This window comes from Poromitra crassiceps (assembly GCF_964638095.1).
Source record: "Poromitra crassiceps genome assembly, chromosome: 3".
Taxonomy (NCBI): Eukaryota; Metazoa; Chordata; class Actinopteri; order Beryciformes; family Melamphaidae; genus Poromitra; species Poromitra crassiceps.
In genome coordinates, this window is record NC_139625.1 from 1,077,620 (window position 1) to 1,099,891 (window position 22,272).

At 43.8% G+C, this 22,272-nt stretch overlaps 1 protein-coding gene across 1 annotated transcript in view; it reads right to left on the reverse strand.

Moving 5' to 3' along the window:
• The window catches only part of LOC310772676 (uncharacterized protein C14orf132-like), a gene marked incomplete at both ends in the record, with an annotated part of 85,575 nt that extends 71,814 nt beyond the window's left edge, over positions 1–13,761 (reverse strand). Inside the window, one exon of the mRNA XM_083632538.1 lies at positions 13,735–13,761. Coding sequence (XP_083488664.1) covers positions 13,735–13,761 — 27 coding nt within the window. The remainder of the gene's footprint in view (positions 1–13,734) is intronic.
• Between the last annotated feature and the right edge of the window lie 8,511 nt (positions 13,762–22,272).

Genomic DNA, 22,272 nt, shown 5'->3' on the forward strand with positions numbered 1-22,272 from the left:
GATAAAAAGAAATGCGATACGTGCATGCCTGGAAACGGCTTTAGCGAATCTTTAATCAAACGTTTTAATGGAGAAAGACAGCAGGCAGGGGTAACAGGCGACTCACATCCACAATTGACATTCACTTTTTTTCCCACATGCGCTTTGTACCGCAAAATGACCGGAACGTGGTCTAATGCCTGCATGTGGGAACGTCCTCGTACCGGTATAAGCGCGACCCCGTCGTCCCCGACATTTCACCAGTTTCGAGCCAGTCAGAAGAGCGGTATGCTCTTAAGGGGACGCAAGTGGAAACGGGTCCAGTCATTTTCCGCGACAGCGGTCCTTCAATCATGGGCGAGGTGTAGCCTACACATGTTGCTTAATGTTCCAGCGGGCATAATCTAATCATTCGCGCACATTAAAGCAAACTGGCGAAATTATCTTGTGATAGCCTAATAAGAGCAGTATGTCAGCTTGCTGATTTCCGAAGGCAACCCCGGACACATCAAACGAAGCCAGTCTGTAAAAAGTGCTTCAACGCGACGCAGGTGAACGGATAAACATCGAACCAGCAACTATTTCTCTCAGACACGGATCCCAACTTCTTCAAAGTGCATCATCTAATCATTCGCGCACATCAAAGCAAACTACTTCCACATTTCGCTTCGTGCATTTGCTTTCTCTACATACATACAAGCGTTGAGCAGCTTGCAAGCCTCTGCCATTCTCGCTGTGTCTGTCCGTGGCTGCTGCTCTCGAGCAGAGAGGGGAGGGGGTAAATCGTCTGTGTTTATTACGCTGGCGGCTTGACGCTGCTCTTAAGTCAAACGAGTGATTTATTGTGTGACAACTGACAAGCGAACTTATTTCGAGTTTTGCCGACCCCCCAAATAAGCTCCCCCCTCCCCCCGCCCCCCAACATACAGGCAAATTTGCTGATAGATTCCCACATGCGCGAGCCGAAGTGTGAAGGGAAATGTCCGATATTGACTTACAGGTAATTTTCCGGTACGCATGTGGGAAAACGGCTTTAGAGTAACCTCTCCGTAGATTATATAGCCTATATGCCGAATTGAAGAGTGCCGCCTGGTAATCTATTTCATGTACCTCTGTATAATCAAGAAATGTTAAATAGTGTAGATGTTTTTCATAGCGAGACAATGCCAGGCACGCATGGGTGCTGGTGTAGCAGTTCAGCAGCGGCATAGCTTACAGCTTTTAACATCATATTTTCCTCCTGGAGCTTTTCTCTTTAGACTACCTCACATTTATTAACGAGATTAATTCCCTCGTTTTAGGTTTTGACTGGTGTCTGGGATGTTATAATCACATCAATCAATGTGCCTCCTCTTCTGTATTGTAGAGCTGCACGCACTGTGATTGGCTCGTCTGCGTTTGGGGCGTGGCTTAGCGATAGGTCAATTGCAGGGAAAGAGGTTACTGTACTGGCCGGCACAACTTTTTCAAAAGTAATCTACTGTTATAGGCCTACACCTAACACCACAGACCTGTATGGTCGAGAATTATGTAGCCTAAAAAACCATGACAAACAAATTCACATTTTTAAATCAAGGTGTGTGTTTTTTCTGCAATGTAAAAATCAATGTAGCATTTCATGAAGAGGGGGGGAGTGTGTGTGCGCGCGCAAGGTTTTGGAGCAAAAGGGACATCAATGTCGTGCGCAATGTATCCAAGCCAGGAGTTGCCCTGCACTGTGCGGAGAATACTGCGTGCACTCAGGCGCAGTGGGGTTTTTAGCACTAGTAGCTGCTATTAGGTGGTCTTAAAATTGCGCTCACGCAAGGACTTTGTGGCCAACATTTAGCACTGACACGCCTAGTTTGACTAGCCTGACTCCACCAGACGGGGGCGGCATTGTTCCACAAATTCACAATCCACCTCAGTCTGGCCCTGGCCTCAGAGAGGCATTCAAACCGGCCGCCACCCAGGCGCACCAATCAGCGTGAGCTACGGGCGGGCTTTAGGCGAGACCGGGTGTGACGCGATCGAGAGGCGCCTGTGGGTTTGTAGTTCTTTCACTATTCAACATGGCGGCGGCTACCGAGGCTAGCTCCAGTGAGCTAGTCAAACATTCTATTCAAAACAATAAGCTAACATAAACGTTAAGCACTTGATCTTACAGTGAGTACGAAACCGTAACTGTATTGCTGTAACGTTATCAACTATGAACGTTAGTAAACAAAACATTGTTGTAGAATTTGGGGAGATAGGCTGGGAGAACATAGCAGCCATCAGCTAGCTGTAAGGCTAGCCGTTAGCCATTCACGCAAGTCACACAAACCCAAAGCCCTACGTCATGAAGGGAAGTCGATCTGATTGGTTGGCGCTGGCAAGCCCAGACGGTGACAGACAGACGGTCCATCCAATCACCTGCCTAGTAGCTTGAAAAAAGTGACCGCCCTCTTCAGCAACGTAGCTTGGCCGAATCCAGATGGATGTTGGTTGTGAAACAAATGTGAACGAACTTACATCCATCTGGCAGCGTCAGGTTATAGTTTGACATGGGCGACCCCCAAACCTGTGTTTGCGCTCAGAACCTGGCGATGGTATCTTCGCCAGAGTGCAAAATGACACTTGTGGCAGGCAGACGATAGCCTAAGAGGTGTGCAAAGTTCAGTATTTTTCACGGACACGCCTAGGCCACGCCTACACCTGTGTTTGTGCTTAGATCCCAGCGCAAAACGGAATGGTGGAGGCAGATGATAGCATAAGACGCAAGGAAGATGGCATAAGAGGTGCGCAAACTGCTGTGCAAACGATACAACAAGTATCGAACAAGTCATCAAGTCTCAAGTCTAGTATTTAACTTTCAAGTCGAGTCTCAAGCATTTCTTTTTTTTTCAAGTCAAGTCTTCAAAACAGTGACTCGAGTCCAAGTCACCAAGTCTCAAGTCCACATCTCTGCTTTAGAGAGATGAATGATATCTATACTGTTTATTAACACATTCACTGCCAGCCATTTTTTTTTTACTGTAGGTAGCTTCTGCCAAGCCGTTTTTTGAGGATTCTGGCTTATTTTACAAGAGCCGAGGATAATTTTCTGCTTGGACTTTGTGAACACGAAGTTCACAAAAGTACTAATAGAATGTGTGCTTTCTCTGTCTAAAAGAGTTAGTTTGTAGAGTTAGTAGTTATGTAGATATTAGCCGTTGAGTACAGCATGGTTTCAGTGTCTGAGACAGGAAGCTGAGATAATCGCAGTTTTGTGAAATTCAATCAAACAGGCAGAACAGTCACTTTAACCATTTATTTTTGGCATCAGTGAGAGATCAGACATCTGAACAATATAGTTCTGAACACCCTCTCCCTTAAACTCCTCCCTCCGTGGGCGTGTCTGGTGGCGTTTGTCACAAGCCAGTTTCTCCTGCCTGTCTGAGCAGTGAGCAGCCTCCCTCTCTGGCGGCCCCTCGTCGGCGAGTGTGGACTGTGGATGGGACTCAATCGTTTCTTGGATTTTCGGTTGAGAGCTTTGATGAAGCTTTGTGCGATTCTAGGCTTTATGCTGCCCACCCAATCTATTTTTGGAACCCCCCACCCTTGTGCGCCCGTGTGCAGCAGCGTGAAAGCGTTTTCGCCTATAGGCTATGAGAATGAGGCTCGTTCGTTTCTGGGTTTTCGGAATGCGTGCGATTCTGGCCTTTCTGCGGGTGTTTCAAAGTGTGTTTCACCCATAATCTATTATGCAAATTTGCAATCCCCCACGCCAGCACCGCTCTCCGCTCTCGGTGTGCTGCTCTGCTGGCGCGGCCGCTCTCGGCGAGTCTGGTGACTGATGACTGTAAAATCGCCAAGCCATTTCCTTGAGAATGGCTTTCTCCCGCGGCTGTTTTTGGTTGGCATTCTCTCTGTCGGGAGAGCACTGTCGCCACTTAGTTGGTCGGTAAAATAGATTATACTAATTCAATACTTCCAATATTTTTATAGGAGACGTGGGGGGCATTGATCCACGTAGCACCGTCAAAAAATTTTTTTTTTTTTTTTTGACGAGTCAACTCGTCGTTGGCAGTGAACGGTTGGATTGTGTTTGACGAGTCAACTCGTCATTGGCAGTGAACGTGTTAAGAGGTTGAATTGGTTTGTTATTTGTTAAGTTATGTTGTGTTATGTTATGTTAAGTTATGTCATGTTATATTGTGTTGTTATGTTATGTTGTTATATCATGTTGTTATGTTATGTTACGTTGTGTTGTTATGTTATGTTATGTTGTTATGTTATGTTATGTTATGTCATGTTATGTTATGTTGTTATGTTACGTTGTGTTGTGTTATGTTATGTTATGTTATGTTATGTTGTTATGTTACGTTGTGTTGTTGTCATGTTACGTTGTGTTATGTTATGTTATGTTATGGTATGTCATGTTATGTTATGTTATGTTGTTATGTCATGTTATGTCATGTTATGTTATGTCATGTTATGTTGTGTTATGTTATGTTATGTTATGTTATGTTGTTATGTCATGTTATGTCATGTTATGTTATGTCATGTTATGTTGTGTTATGTTATGTTATGTTATGTTATGTTGTTATGTCATGTTATGTCATGTTATGTTATGTCATGTTATGTTGTGTTATGTTATGTTATGTTATGTTATGTTGTGTCATGTTATGTTATGTTGTGTTGTGTTGTGTTGTTATGTCATGTCATGTTATGTTATGTTGTGTTGTGTTGTTATGTCATGTCATGTTATGTTGTGTTGTTATGTCATGTCATGTTATGTTGTGTTGTTATGTCATGTTATGTTGTGTTGTTATGTCATGTCATGTCATGTCATGTCATGTTATGTTCAGTTAAGTTTATCAACTGAACATCCCTGCAGGGAGCTGTCATGGAGATGCTAATTGAAGATTGCTGCATGTCTGCAGCTACACTGTGCATATTAACAGGCTTTTTGTATCTAAGGAGCTAAGGATTCTGGGTAGGGGGAAAGATATTTGATTCAACATTTCACAATTGAGTCAATTTGTTTGCAGAGGGAAGAAATCACCTCATTGCTCGCAACTTAGCATTCAAGCGCTCCATTGTGACTGCCACCTATTCATCCATGTTTTGTAATGCTTGAGGATGCCACCACTTTCAACCTAATGAAGTTCACCCTTTTCATTAGAAGCAGTGAGGCATCGCTGGCATATGCAGATGACTCACCAAACACAAAAGCACACATTGTTCTGCAGAGAGCTATTTAGCATGTTCCTATAATATTGCACAAAACAATTTCAACAAAGAGAAGAGAATAAGGCCAATCAAGTGAATGTGAATGATGTGAACTGACTATGAAGGCATTAGACAAGATACGTCTGCATTTTCTTGGCAGAATGTGATCAGGAATAACAATTCTGTGAGATTAATATTGCTCTCTGCCTTGCCGTTATTTACAGTATTAACAATGAATACAAACAGCCTCTTCTCACTCTCCATTCTTCATTCTCTTCCACATATGAAGAAAATCTGTGGCTGTCATTGAAACTAGCACTTCTAAAGTTGGACTTTTCACAAACTTTGAGTCTCTTTAGGAGAGAATATAGTTATGGCAGCATCCATCATCTTTTAGAGACAAAGTGATGGCGAAGGTCCAATGACTTGCAGGCAGAAGTGCTATACTGAGACGGATGAGCAAAAACTCACTCACTGTGAAGCCAAGCTTCAAAACTGCAGGGACATTTGCCTGACTTCATTCAGAGTGACCATTATATAGCGGCTCTGGAGCTGTGGGATGAATCTTTCACAGTAAAATTAGCCATTACTATTCTGAAGGAATTGCATTCATGAGAAGGCACTTGAATGCTGAAAAATGCTAAATGGAATTTTAATAGAGCAGGAGGATTAGATGCAACAGGAACTGAGGTTACAGAGTCTACTGTAATTTAATGATGAACAAAGGAGGAGTTTTTGGTCACTTGTAGTGCTAGTGAGCAAAGTGCAATAAAATAAAATAAAAAGGCAATAACCATGTCCTCTCCCATAGGTCGTTTGTAGTGCTGGTGTAAATAAGGACAGTCTGTATAAAAAAAAAAAAAACTCTCGTAACGGACAAGCCCGTCTTTTATTGTCACACGAACACCACAATACATGCATGCGGCCACAACACACTCATGCTGATGGTGGCCGGTGAAAAGTGTCCTCTGCATTTAACCCATCCAGGCATGTCCTTTCCTCCGAGGGGCAGGCCAGGAGCAGTGGTCGCTTTCTCGTACAGCGCCCGGGGACCACTGTAGCACGGTGGAAAGTAAAGGGGACTGGGGCAGGAGAGGCCATCAAAAGTTGGAGAGACCACAGTTCGAGTTCCAGAGTTTCCAAAGTTACATTTACATAAGTCACATTTTCTTAACCCATTGATAAATGATGCAGCATTTGCATGTGTATCCCTCATTTGTGTGTGTATCCCACGCGGTTCGCGGTCTTAAAGGGATACACACACAAATGCCGCATCAGGTATCAATGGGTTAAACCCAAATTCGAAGTCAGTTGGATGGACGGTCCTCGAGATACGTGTAAGCCGTGTTCTGATCAACCATTCGGTCAGACGAACGGTTTTCGAGATAAACCGCTTTTTGAGGTGCCAGTAGGTGGTGCTAAGACTATGCATGTGTCCCAATGAATTGCACGAAATTCGGCGCTGCACTCTGTTGGGTTCCCAGCAGCGCACTCCCCAAGTTTGAAGTCATTCAAACAAGGATGATCTGATTAGATTTTGGTGGTCAAAGGTCAAGGTCACTGTGACCTCTCAAACACCATTTTCAAGCTTGCTAACGCGATATCTCAGGAATGCCTTGACGGAATTTAATCAAACTTGTCTCAAACATCGACTTGGACTCAAGGATGAACTGATTAGATTTTCGTGGTCAAAGGTCAAGGTCACTGTGCCCTGACGAATGCCATTCCCAAGTTCGTTAAAGCGATATCTCAAGAACGGCTTGATGGAATTTCTGCTAATTTGGCTCAAACGTCGACTTGGGCGCAAGGATGAAAGATTACATTTTAGTCATCAAAGGTCAAGGTCACTGTGACCTCTCCAACTCCATTTTCAAGCTTGTTAACGCCATATCTCAGGAATGCCTTGACGGAATTTCGTCAAATTTGCCTCAAACATTAATTTGGCCTCAAGGATGAACTGATTACATTTTGGTGGTCAAACTTCAAGGTCACTGTGACCTCACGAACGCCATTCCCAAGTTGGTTAACGCAATATCTCAAGAACGGCTTGATATAATTTCTTCTGATTTGGCTCAAACATCGACTTAGACGCAAGGATGAACTGATTCCATTTTGGTTATCAAAGGTCAAGGTCACTGTGACCTCTCGAATGCCATTTTCAAGCTTGTCAACGCGATATCTCAGGAATGTCTTGATGGAATTTCTTCGAATTTGCCTCAAACGTCCACTTGGATTCCTGGATGAACTGATTACATTTTGGTGGTCAAAGTTCAAGGTCACTGTGACCTCACACACCCAATTTCCAAGCTCTGTAACGCAACATCTCAGGAGCGCCTTGACGGAATTTCTTCTAATTTGCCTCAAATGGCGATTTAGACTCAAGAATGAACTAATGGCGGAGGCATAAGTCTGCGTTGCGGTCGTTCTAGTTATTCACTGAAATAACAGTAATATTGTCGCTAAATTGTTCAGATCTTGGACTCACTTTGTTTCAGCAAATATGGGGTTAAATATTTTGACCAGCCTCCACCGGCAAATGGTATTTGATTGACAGTAAGCCAGCAACTCTTCGCGAAGACCCACTCTAGTCATGACATGAGGATGACAATTTTGATGACCGGTGTCCTAACCAATCAGAATATCATTTAGTTGTACAGTAGCATTAGCCAATCACAATTAGTTGAGTTGTGGGTGGGATATTTCGAGGGATTCTCGAATCCAAGCCAACCAGGAGACGAGACGGACGGCAAGAAGGGAGGAGTTTATGATGATGTGGTTGTGACATGGAGTTGTGATGAGGAAATGGATGCGCAGCAGTAGTTTTCAAAGGATTTAATCTGGAGCTGTCAAGCTATATTTTCGCCATTTCCAGGCTAGCTTGGAGGGCTTGCGTGTTGCTTTTCAAGGCAATGGGTTTTGTCATCAAGTGAACATCATTGGTAAGTAAAACAATTTTTTTTTATTGCTGGTGGCGCTGGGGGCTGGGGCAGCTGATGTCGGTGGGCAGGGGGAGTTTTGGATCTGTCCGCGGGTTTTAGAGTTTGTTGTGCTTGTAATTTCGGAGTATTTCTGTGTATTGCAGTGCGGCTGTGGCTCAGGAGGTAGAGCGTGTCGTCCACTAACCAGAAGGTCGGTGGTTCGATCCCTGGCTCCTCCAGTCCGCATGTCGAAGTGTCCTTGGGCAAGACACTGAACCCCAAATTGCTCCCGATGGCTGTGCCAGCACCCTGCGTGTGTGTGTGTGTGTGTGTGTGGGGTTACCGCATAGAAGGACCGGTTCTGATAGGCACGGTTCGCCACTGCCGGACACTTATCAGAATGGAAGAAAATAAACAATTCAACTTTTAGGCTTTATTCACCAATTTGGCTCTCTTCCAAATAATCCAGCCACGTAACGACGTCCGTTCATGAACTTATTAAATAGCACGGGGACATTTAATGGTTTGTATATGTGCTCGCCTGCACGTCATCAACGGCCCCTCCCGCCTGCCCCCTCCACGGCGCCGGAGTTGAGCTGCCACCTGCTAAATTAAAGCCGCTTTGCCAGCAATGCGGATCTTGGACTAGGTGCTGGGGTGGATATGATCCGCAGTCACGGGAGCGCGCCCACAACGGAGAAATGTTTCTAAACATGTGGCCCATGCAAAATTACTAATCTGATTAATATGACAATATTGAGTGATGTACGCCATCAAATTGCTGTAGCAGGCTGTTTTAAAGCTAGAGCAAAGTTTCTGGTGTCATCTGAATGGAAGAATTACTAAATTTGAATATGAAAAATATAAATGTTGGTATAATAAACTTTGATTACCAGTCCTTTTCATCAAATTAGTAGCTATAATTGGGAGTGATGGTGTTACAATAGGCTACAGGTGGAAGTGCACGGTCACAATCTGGCCCTCTGGTAGCGTGGCATTTTTTGTGTGGCCCTCTCTATCATCAAAGTTGCCCATACCTGGTTCAGACCTTCACCAATGCAGTGTGACCGCCAGGCTCATGGGCACTACAGCACCTGGGACATGACATGTTGCATACCGTCACAGATACTGTCTAACCTGGTGATGGAGGGCCTCCTGCCCAAATTGAGGGAGCTCATCTCCCTTGACTCAAAGGCAAGATGCACGGGAGGCAGAGGAACTGGATGCTGATCAATGACACGATGTACCTGTTGCACCACCAGGGCCAAACCCAGTACAAGGCTGTGGTGCGGTGAGGCGGGACATCCCATGCTGCAGGCCTCCATATGAACAGACATGGACCAGATCATCACCACCAAGCAGCATGTCACCAACAAGATGTGAGCAGGGCAGAGAACCTGCTGAAGGTGAGCATCCAGCCCTACATCAGCTCCACCCTGGATGCCATGACCAGGCAGGGCTTCTCCGAGATCTACCATGCTTTCTTCAGGGAGCTGGTGGGCATGAGCAAGAACATCCTCAACAAAGGCACCAAGGAGAATGTGGTGAGCCACATGGAGAAGATCAGTATGTTGGCCACCCACCTGGTGAAGATGCAGAGCTGCAGCTGAGCCTGGAGGGTCTGCAGCAGAGTTTCGAAGTCTCCAGCCTAGGGCTGCACAATATGAGGAAAAGCTGCGATGTGCGATAACACTGTTCAATATTGCGATGACGATATGACCTGCGATAAATAAATAAATGCTATAAAAAAAATATTAATGGGTAGGGGTGCTCCGATCCGGCTAAGCCCCGATCCGATTCCGATTCCTGGGGTCACGATCCGATTCCAGAATCGATTCTCGATTCCAACGATTCTCGATTCCAGAATCTAGAATCGATTCTCAATTATATAGTTTTATATTGCAATAACACACAAAGGTAAATCTAAGACAAAAAATGACAAATGTATTAATGCTGAACTTCAAATTCAACTTCTGAAGTATTACAGTGAGGGCCTAAATTCATTTTGCAATACGAGTGTGTTAATTTAAGCATACGTATCAGTAAGTGGCACGGGATTCTCAAAGCCTGTGTTGAAGGTCATACGAACAAAAATGCACTCCAAAACCAAAACCAACAGGTTAATTATTTACATTTTTACTTCAATGTAGAACAGTCATTTCTTACACATGAGATTACTTTTAGCCTTTTAGTTATAACGATTATTGAAAGATATTCCATATTCCAGACTGAAATGTTATAACAGAAGTGGAGTATTGGCCAGAATGACATGAACATTTGGACACTTATTCAGCCGGTATCTTGCATGTTGCGTTCATGTGCACTGTAAAAAAAAATTTTTTTTTTTTTTTTTGCAATAACACGCGACTTTTGCTATGTGTTCATCGCGCATTTTCATATCGCGATGACGATGAAAATACGATAAATCGTCCAGCCCCTCCGTGTTCATCCAGAGGGCAAAGCTCCTCATGAGAGAGCAAATGGATGATGCACTGTACACCTTTGAGTAGATAGTTCACCAATGACTGGAGTCTCAGAGTATGGAGGGCTCTGTATCCAGCGCTGCCAGGACAGAGTCATGAAGAAATGTGACTATGACAGCAACACGGTGAGGAAGCGTTTCTTCCACGAGGCTCTCCTCTACTGCAGATCTTCATCTCCTACATGCTGAGCAGCTCAGCCTGCACCTCACAGCTGCCGTGTGCAGGAGCTGATCTTTGGAGAACATTTTCAAGGAGGTGGTGCTTTTCCATCATGGTCATCATGATGACTGTGAAGGAAGCAGCGGTCTAGTGGAGACACAACCTGTACACTGTACAGGGACAGCATCATCCTCACCAGCAGCAACTCCAACCTCCACCTTCTGGGTGAAAACCCGTCCATCAACTGGGCCAGGAAGTACAGAGCCCAGCAGGAGGTGGACAGAGTCGGGGAGGTGGCGAGAGTGAGGAGTCCCAGAGGAGGAGGACGATGAAGCAGGTGGTGTCCATGATCCAGGTGTAGAACTCTCGAGTTCTTCCTGGTGAGTCATGGAGGGTGACGAGGATTAAGTGGAGGATGAGAACAGCCAACGCACGAGCCAAGCCAGAGTGAGAACAGAACCAGCAGTCCCAACACATCAGTCCCATCAGTGAGTAAATGTGCTACAAAAAGCATACTAGAAGAAGTAGATGACGCCCTGCAGGGAGAGGAAAGCTAGCGGCAGAGGAGGAACTCTCACCCACCAACCAGGGGATGCCAGCAGCTACAGAGGTGGAGCCACAGAAATGGAGCAAGGGCCTGTGTCCGCACCACAGAGTCCCCCAGACGTCACGCTGGACCTTCCCCCACTGCTGCATGATGACAGCAGCTTCCAGTCCCCCACTGGTGAGGAGGTGCTGAAGGAAGGGCTGTACCCTCCTCTTGAGGCTCCGCCCATTAGCACATAGGCTCCACCCTCTAGAACAAAGGCCGCACCCTCCAAGACAGCCCCCCCATGTGTTAATAGCTGGGCTGGGATAAGAATTTTGATGACTGCATGGGAGGCATAATGTTAATTCAGTATACACATTAGATGCACTGTGTTATCCCACCGGTCACAATTGTTGCCGACCATAAAACTCACCTTTTCACCTACTTTTCCATGACAATTTCAAAAAATGATGATTGATTATTTCAAAGGGTTACTAATGACACATGATTGGGATATTTTCATGTCTGGGAAAAATTATGGATTAAATGGGTTAATGTTTTGGTTGCACATGCGTTTCCCCTGTACTGCCTTTTAGACACAAAATGCTGTGAAAAATGTAATTTTCCTCTGACAACGTAACTCATGCCTCGGCATGCTGCCACACAAATAAAGTCTTTAAATGCAGTGAAACAATGAGCCCTCAAACAGCTTTATATTGTCAATAAGGTGCTGAAAGCAGTTGTGGGCTCCAGAGGCCACAACAGTTGCAGGGACTCCACACCCATAAAGGGATTGTTTAATTTGGATGTTATTTCACTCACTAAAAGTTTGTGCTGTGTGACACAATTGATCATGCTGACTGTTTGCTCCCCGCCTACAGTAAAGATGGTTCTATAATTCTGTAACTCCAAGTCATATCTAACAACAACACTAATACTGTGTATCAGATGGGCTTCCTTGGGGCCCGGTGTTATCAAATGGGGGTACATATTTCTACTTAAAGGGTCCTTGATGGGGGAAAGTTTGGGAGGCAGCCGCGCTGGAACTATTATTAAGTAGGGGGTGCTGTAAGGAATGGAATCTCGACGCTGCCCGCAGTGTCGAAGTAAATTTGATGTTTTTTGGACTTTCATCCATATTTAGAAGAATATTTAATTTTAAATTAACATTAGGATTATACTCTTGTGATGTCATTATTTAGTATCTTCTCCTTTTCTCACCCACTTTCATGTAAGGACCTGCTCTCCCTTTAGATCATTTTACACTACGACAGCAACACAGGCATAAACACTGAACTCATTATTATTATGGAAAACCAGATTATGATGAAAATCAAACACTTTTGAAGAGAGAGCGTATGAAATAAGATTAGAGCTGGGAAGCACAAACAGTTTTTTAATGCATTTTGTTGGTGGTATAAACACCAACATAAGACAGCCAAATCCAACAATTTCGAAAATCACATCTCTTGCCACCAGGGGGTGCTGCGGCACCCTCAGCACCCATCTTCCCGCTCCCTTGTTGGGAGGACAGCTTAGCCTGACTTGCAAAACAATATTTTGCAGCAGGGACAATAATGGCAGTGGCACAGAAGGTGGATGGCAGCAGACAGCAGCCAGACACTGAGGGGTGGAGAGGAGCATCAACTACAGCAACAAGGAGGAGGGGAGGCGACTGAATCAAACCAGCTGAAAACATGATCCCATATCCATAAAAACATTTTGGACACATTTCATACAAGCAAAAGTAGGCTAGCTTAAAACTTTTCCTAATATGGCCATGGCAAATCCAGTTGTTATTGATTGATAGCACATGATGTGAGTGGTCGAATTAATCAAATTAATGCTAATTGGGTCCTTTTATTTATATTTTAATCATCACTATAGCTACACTGATACAAAAGCTTCTTTCGGTAGTTTCCATTTCATCAATCTTTGCTCCTTTTACCATAACAGCACCTCGGTAAACTGTGCAATAGTTCACAGTGCATGGCCGACTATAAATGCTCAAGTCGGACAAAGGGAAATATAGGCAAATAACAATCATAAAGCATAAATAAATAGAGTAGGTCTATATTTCGTACGAATTCTACATAAATGGCCAGCCAACTAAAATGAAGCATTTTAGAAATCGCTTATTATTACAATAGCCTACATAAAAAAGAAAATAACATAATAAGCCGAATTATTCTGTCCCACAGACAGACTTTACATTACGGGGAAATTAGAATAGCCTAATGTTCCGGCAGGAACAAATATGATGCTTCCTGATGAAACTATTTGCAGACATTGAGACCATTGCAAAATGCTTAATATGCAACAGGAACTTGTTGACATGCCACGCCCTTGGAATCAATGGACAACAAAAGTTCTGACAAGCCTGTTTGGAGAAATTGAATGGACCCCTGCCCCCTAACCCCCCCCCCCCCCCCCCCCTAAAAAAAGCATAAAAGAAGAGAGAGAAAAGGGGAAGAAAAAGCATCTCTCTTACCTGCGCAGCCATGAATGACAGATCCATACTGTGCTTTATGTTGGAGCCAAGGTGCTCAATGAAAGATGCAGATGTGCGTGGATGTTTCCTCTTATTCCCCAGTGGAGAACTAGCTTGATCTTTTTTCCCGGCATCCGCTGGTGGTTTGAGTTGGCGGCGGACTTCATGTGAGGAGCATGGCGGAGGAGACTGCTTCTCCACAGCGGAGCGCACAGAGACAGAGGCGAGGAGGCGGGAGACAACATGAGAGAGAGAGAGAGAGAGAGAGAGAGAGAGACACTGTGCTACACCACTGATAGAGTACGGAGGTACAAGTAGTCTCTCGCTCTCTCTCTCGCTCTCTCTCTCCCTGAATGCCCCTCAATCTCTCTCTCTCTCAATTAAATTAAATTCAAAAAGGCTTTATTGGCATGGAACACATATGTTTACAAAAATGCACAATAATAATATAACACATAACATATAATAATAATAATAACACAATTATAAACAAAAATGTAGCACAACTATGTTAGCCTGTTTTAATACAGAGATATGTAAATTTTGCAAACAAATCTGTGGGAAACAAAAATTTAAATGTAGGATAATAGGCAGATGAGTTAAAGATTACTGTATTACAGTAATATGTAGAGCATGCTATGTACAAGATGTGCAGAGGTATGTACTCTCTCTCACTCTCTCTCAAATTCAAAGCTTTATTGGCATGACAAGTTACAAGCTGGTATTGCCAAAGCAGTACAGAAAGTTAGCACAAAACAATATACAAATAACAATCATGTACAACAGGTAAAATCAGTAAATAGCAATAACATTCAGGTATAGAGTAACATGGGGAGCTGTATCTCAAACATGTGCAGAGCTTGTCTCTCTTACAGTATGACAATTGTTCATATATTTTGCAGCTAATACTGCACACTAGCTTTTCTCACCACATATATATGAGGAATCAGCATGAGGTCACGACACCGCAAAAGACCCGGAACCGCGGCAGTTAACTACCGTAATTTCTGCACTATAAGGCACACCTGAGTATAAGCCGCAGCAGCAAAATTGCCTGTTTGTTACATATATAAGCCGCACCGGACTATAAGCCGCGGGTTTTGATGTTTAATTACCATATGTAAGGGTTCGTGCACAGAGGGGATTGTCGGGAAAGAGATGGCTGTTTGGCGAAGCTCCCATTTATTAACATTTCAACAAAACAAGCATATCCCGCTGGGGATCTTTTCTTTTGGCATTGTGAGACGCTTAAAAATCACCATCGGCGGGAGCTTTACTCCAGATGCTGTGCAGCCAAGAACACAAGTGAAATTCGTTCTCTCGTGACCTGTGGTTCTCAACGTGATGGACGATTCACCTTTCTTGTTAACAGTCCTAGTGAGAGGCAGGTCGAACGTCAAAGGCACTTCATCCATATTTATGATCTGCCCTTGATCTTTCTTTGTGTGAATTCGCCGAAGTTTGTAATTTTCTCCTGGTAGTCGGGAGGGAGTTGCTGACACACAGTCGTCCGCGCCCTGACGGACAGTCCCTTTCGTCTCATAAATCTGAAACACCAGGATGGTCCACCTCTAAAATGTTCAATTTTCATTTCGGTGGCGACTGTTTTGGCCTTCAGTCGGATCTGAACGGTGGACACACCTCGGCCGTCTGCTCTCTGTGTCAACACACCCTGATGCCAAGGTTACGTGCTGCTGCTCGATTTCCTTCTTTCCTTCTTCTTCTCGCCGCCATCGTCGTAACACAGCCAGTTCTCCATCTTTTGAAGCATGATGTTAGATTACAACGAGCTAGTTGTGTGGCTTAGCCTTCCAAAATGTTGCCGTAGAATGTAATACATAGAATTGGGAATGTTACATTCAATTTCATTCAGACTGTCTTTCAGGCTCAATCGCTGCCATTTTCCCCCCGGAGCGAGGGAGGAGGGAGGGTGTTTTACTGTAGTGGCTGAGAGAGCGTAGTGGCACAGTGCTCCAATCAGGTCGCGAGGCACATTTTTTGCAACATCATCCAATCAGGGTCTCGCTCTCGTAATGTCTGTCTTGCTCTCGTTCTGCCTCATACCAACATCCATAGATTTTGGAGGTCCCCGAGCGGCCGTTAGCTGATAAAATCCATAGATAAGCCGCACCGTTATATAAGCCGCAGGGCCAAAAAACGGGGAAAAAGCCGCGGCTTATAGTCCGAAATTTACGGTAGTATGAGTTGTGCCAAACAAACGTTAATATCTCAAAAACTATACATCACATGACTTTTGACATTTTGAGTGAGAGCAAAAGTAGCTCAAGAGTCTGATGTATAATATATGGATGTTTAGTTAAAGTTGTGTGAACTGTCACAGTTTTTAAAATGTAAATAGCATAGCCGGGGCTAGAGTCAGAGACTCACGGCTGGCTCCATGCGGTCTCATTACTGTTTCCACCCAGTGATGTTTTTTGTTTACCAAAATGCTGCTCCGCTGATCCCTTGTATTGGGCAGTTTCTGGGGATCTGGGAGGTGAATCTGAGGTGAAACATATAATCTTTGTAAAGAAAACCTCTCTCATATCTGTCACAGTACAGTAGGAAGTGAGATTCTTTCTCAACTTCTCTTTGTTGACAGAGTGAACACAGCCTGGCCTCCATGGGTAGCCAGTGGCGCTGGAAGTACTTTTAGGTAGGGGGTGCTGCAAGGCCGTAGCCACCGATTCAACATTGGGGGGGACGGCTGAAAATTTGGCGGCGACCAAAGGTAAAAAAAAAATTGGCCCACTTTGTCGCCAGATTAGAGGAATATTAACATTAAGATTAGACTGTGGTGTCATTATTCAGTCACCTTTTCTCACTCACCTCCATGTCACCACTTGCTCCCACTGCTGTGTTGGAATCCTCATTCTCTCTCCCACCCTTTTTGGACTTTTAGCCATATTTAGAGGAATATTTAATTTTAAATTAACATTAGGATTATACTGTTGTGATGTCATTATTCAGTGTCTTCTCCTCTTCTCGTCAGCATTACTCAATTTACCCTCAGGACTCAGGGACAGTGATAGCCTACCTGCTATTCCTCCCATATATCCAGGGCCGGATTAATAGTACCATGGGCCCCCGGGGCTATTCATTTTCTAAGCTATTCATTTAGCCTTTTAGTCATAAAGATTATATCTTCCAGCCTGAAATGTTATAACAGAAGGGGAGTATTGGCCAGAATTACATGAACATTTGGACACTTATTCAGTGGGTATTTTGCATGTTGCGTTCAGGTGCACTTTTTTTTTTACATCTCTTGCCACCAGGGGGTGTTGCAGCGCCCACCGCACCATGCTTCCAGCGCCGTTGTGTGGGTAGCCAGTTCTGCCTGTGACGGCCTGTTTAGGCTGTGTCCACTCAGTCTGTACTTTGTCAACGTTTTCCTGAGTTTTCGATCAGTCACGGTGTTCAGGTAATTGTGCCATCGTGTAGGCTACTCTCTGCTTAAGGTCAAATAGAATTCTAGTTTACTTTGTGATTTGGTGGTTTCGTTTCAATATTCAATATACATTTATTTTTGTTTTGAGATGATTTGGTTGGGCCAGATTGGTTGGTGTCTGTCCTGAAGCCCTGCTGTGTGTGGGCAGAGCTTCAGGACCAGCTGGCAGTGGATGGCTTTGTGCTGGTGTAATTGGGGGTCGTTACATTGAAGGTGTTTATAAAATTTTATGGCTCGTTTTTGAATTTGTATTATTAGGTATTGGCCAAGTTCTGCCCTTCATGCATTATTGGTTGTGTGTCTGTGAACTCTAAGTTCTTGCACAATTCTGCATGCAGGGCTTCCAGTGGATGTTTTTCCCATTTAGGGAATTCTTGGCTGGTTAATGGACCCCACACTTCACTACCATATAACATTATTGGATCTATTATTGAATTTTGAATTTTGATCCAGGTCCTAATTGGAATGCTAATCAGAATTGTACTTTTGATGCCATAAAAACACCCTTCTTGCCTTCTCCTTCAACTCATTCACAGCCATGCCAAATGTCCAGTGGAATTGATAATCAAGCCTAGATATGTATGTTTTGTATGTTCAATTTCTATATTTCCTAATGTGAATTTATTTTTCAGGGAATTTTATCGTTTTTGAAAGGTCAATATTTTGGTCTTGTTCATATTCACAGTTACTGCCCATGTTTGACTGAACTTCTGGAGGATGTCCAGGCTCTGCTGTAAGCCCTCTCTGGAGGGAGACAGGAGAACCAGGTCATCAGCAAACATGAGGCATTGACCTCTGTGTCCTGCAGGGTCACACCAGGGGCTGTGGATTTTTGCATTTGTTCAATGTATTTTTAGTGAACAGGGTTGGGCTCATGTTGCAGCCCTCTTTCACCCCACGGTACTGTTTGAAATAGTTGGTTCTTTTATTTCAAATTTGAATTGCACATCTGTTATTTAAATACATTGTTTTAATTAAGTCATAGGTTTTACCCCCTATGCCGCTCTCTAATAATTGATAAAAGAGCCCATCGTGCCAAATACAGTCAAAGGCCTCTCTCTCTCGCTCTCTCGCTCTCTCTCTATGTCTCTCTATCTGGATGTCTATGTGCCTGTCTCTTGTGCCTCTCTCTCTCTATCTCCGTAGGCTAACTCTCTCTGCCCCTCTATTTTCTGTCTGTCGTGCTCTCTCTTTTGTAGTCTCAGTTTCTCGCCATATCTACAGTATACAGCGCAAACTAGGCAATAGCCTAGAGTGGCACTTTCCCCACTGTCCGCCTGCAATATGTTTTTCCTAGGATGGCAAAGGCATGACCTGCCCACCCTACTATGCCTCTGATTGGCTTACCCTGATATTCTTACCCTAATATAACCAATCAATCACCACTCCTCATGCACGACTACTATCCAATCAGAGGCAGAGGAGATGGCTTCGCCATCCTAGCCAAGACGACTGAGGAAGAGGAAGCAGCATGTCTAAACAAAATTACACAAAAAGCAGCTTAATTTACTCCAGGTTTAACATCATGAACTTGCTGTAAAAGGTAGCTGGGCCCTCAGCAATGTGCTCATATGTGTGTACCAGTGTAATCAGTCAGTTAGCGAAGTGATATTCTAGCGTTTGGGAATGCAGATTGGTTGGCCTGTGCCCACTTCGCTGCCCCGGGGTCATTCATTGGAGAGGCAAAATTTCTCAAAGTTGAAACTCCTAAAAAAAAACGGCCTCCGCAGTATACAATAGTCTCTCGAGCCAGACTGTCTCTTCTACATTCTGAGAATGCTGCTTAGACATTCTGTAATTCACGCCCATACAGAACAAAGGAGAAATACAAGCGGATGATCCGGGATATCCCCCTATCATCGCTCATTATTTTCCCCTGAGTTTCCTTTTCCATTTTGAGGAGCAAGTTTTCCCAGCTCGACGTACAGACGTTTAGGTGGAAGCATTTGAAAACTGACGTGTGTGTTTCACATAAGAACCTTTGGAAATCATGTTGGGAGCGCTTCACATTTTTTTCTGTGCTTTGTTTTGGTTTTGCCTGCAGTCACGCGCAGTACAGTTCAGGACGCAACGATCACACGGACGGTAGCCAGCTAGTTTCATCTGTTTGATGTTGTTGATTGTAAACATGAAAGTCAGATTATTGACAATTCTGGCAGCAGCGGTCCTTGAAAGAGGAGGGTGCCTAGCGCGTCCTTACCATAGAGAATGAATTGCAGAAAGGCGCTGGCTGCTCAAATACACAGGTCTGTCTGCACGGCCCCTTAAGACTCCTATACAATGAAACAAGACAAACTTAATGGACTGGCAATGATCTCATAGAAAATGAACTGACACAGAAATAGAGGATGATTGGATTTATTTAAAGACCTTGTGCCTTATCTTCGCAAAAGCGGTAATTTAATGTTTGCGCTCGTTTAACGCTGCACGCAATGCAAATTGGGGGCGGGCACAAGCGCATGCCTGTGTCACATGCCAAACCAGGCGTTTCAGCGCAAAAATGTGGGGATAGATGGCATTATCCTATTGTCAGCAGTGCACAATTACTTTGGGAGCTTTCAAAAGCACCTCTTACGCGCTAAATACCCCACTGCGCTTGAGCGCGCCATAATCTCCATGCTGCGCAGCGCAGTACAGAGTAAAATTCCTTTTGGATATGTCATTACGCACAGCCTTGCCATGCCAGGACATCAAATTCTGCTGCTAAAATTGGATATTAGCAGATAATTCAGTGATGCAATCAACTATAACTCACTGAGAAACTTTTATCACATCACAAAGAGGGAAATTAATTGAGAAAACTTGTTGGACAATGGACATAGGCTATTCACCTTCACCTATCCCATAACCTGGAGGGTCTTTGGCACCACAGACGATCTGTCAACAAGCTCTCTCCATCTCTCTCTGTCCTCTGCATGAGTGAGTCCACTCTATTACGCATGGAGAGAATTGCAGCATATTGCATGCCTCGTGCACACACAGCGACGGGAATCTGATTGGTTTGTTTGATGTAATGCCCAGGCATTGCCTGGCCACACCTGTGAATAATTCTGGTGCTTAAGACCACCCAAATCCTGTTTGCTTTGGCATTTTGGGGGCGCAGATGATTTGGCACGGCTCTAATTTGCGCCTGCGGCACGTGCCGTGAACGTTTCCGCATCCCCGCAGAGAATTGCATCCCCACCATATTTCGGGGCTGTTTTAACTTAGAAAACAGGGAGGTCACGTCTACCCAGACAATTATATCACTTTTAAACAGTTACATTTCTGTATAAATCATTACAATATGCTCCCGTGAGGTGGGGATGCATTTAGCTGCTGCCGGGCGGGGGTGCAAAACTTAGCATAACACCTCGACACTTGCGCAAGGCGGTCTGCTATCATTAAGGCAAACAGGTGCGCAAGCGTAAATTGGGGATATCACCAGTACCAAGATAGGGCCCCTTTACTGCAGGTCTGAAATAAACTAAGCTTGATTTGCCCTCTAGTGGTTAAGTTGTGAATGTGCTGGTGATATACAGTAACGTGCTTGCCCCGTCATGCGCACATTTCATGTGTGTGTTATACGCACATGAGAAGGTGGTGTAGATAAGAGAGATTTGCACAGTTTGAGGAGCTGAAATGTGATTATTTGGAAAATAGCTGTGCTAAATAGAGTTCAACTACTTCACAAAGTATTTTCAATTTGTACGGGATGCTCATGGCCGGAATACGAGAGCTAGTGTAACAGATTTGAAACTACTAAAAAGCAAGGTGGGGAGAAGTACATTCCTCTACACACGGGGGAGAGGAATGGAACAAACTCCCTAGCTAAGTCAAGACGGCGAGTTCTCTGAGTGGTTTTAAAAACCTCCTGAAGGAATTCTTGCAGAGTAAGCTAGAATAGTTGGCGAGGCTCTTTTGTCCACGAAAGATGGACAAAAAGTCTGTACTTATATCTATTGTTTTTCTTTGTATTGTTTATTTCTTAATTGACCTGTAATGTGCATTATAATATGTGGGGTGTACTATATGTCCTGTTTTTAACTTTATGTTGGAAATAAGTGATTGCACTTTTACATGCTATCCCTTGGATTGTGTTGTATTCTGATATCCATAATAAAATCAAATAAAATCAAAATCAAATAAATGCAGACCTGTGCGCACCTGTGGTGCATTGGTTTTGGTATATATGGATGTGCAACATGCCTGCATATTACATCATGCATACTTTGACACTGGTAAGGTACAATACAATATGTTGCACATAGAGGGCAGCAGTGGCGGCTGGTGAGATTGGTGACTTTGGTAGCCGAAAAAAATTTGGGCGTTTTTTTTCTCTCTTTTGCCCAAAACGCCCAAATCTAATTTTAAATTAGCATTAGGATTAGACTGTTGTGATGTCATTATTCAGTTTTAACCATCAATAATTGTTCCTTTTCTCATTATTTCATTTCTCAGAGTAAATACTGTATATTTATTTCGAGATTTTTGTCAATTATTTGTGCTGTTATGGTTATAATTAGCCTAGTTACTCACTTCTACACTATCTTAGATTGTGTTACTTATGGATGGCATGGAATTATAGTGAAAATAGATTATCCCCCCTTTTTGCTGGGGACCCCACTTTGAAAACCACTGGCTTTAGGCTAGAACTGTTCCGAGAAGGTTTCAGGATTTATCTCTATGCATTAGGCTGTGATTACTATTTATATAAATCTATTTATTCATATAAATTCATGATATATTATGGTATACAGCCTACCTGTGACATCAATGTTTTGATTAATCTGCGTCAGTACCGAAAATGTAGCCTATTACTGCATGACTGATCCTATGATGTCATTGTAATCACACTCAGGTGTGCTTTCACAAGACAGGTGTTGTCCATTCAATCAGCCCACCTGTCTTTATAATGGCTGTCTTGCACTGTTTGTATGATACTTGACAAAGTCTATGGCCGAAACTGTTGTCAAATAGCGTTAAATTACACTTTATTGCATCTGGAACGAGAGTGTGTTTTCCCCTGCACAGTGCTGCTGCATCAACATACTCGTTTAGTTACATTCCAATTCATCAACTTTGGAGCGTTATTTACCCCCCCTTCCCGA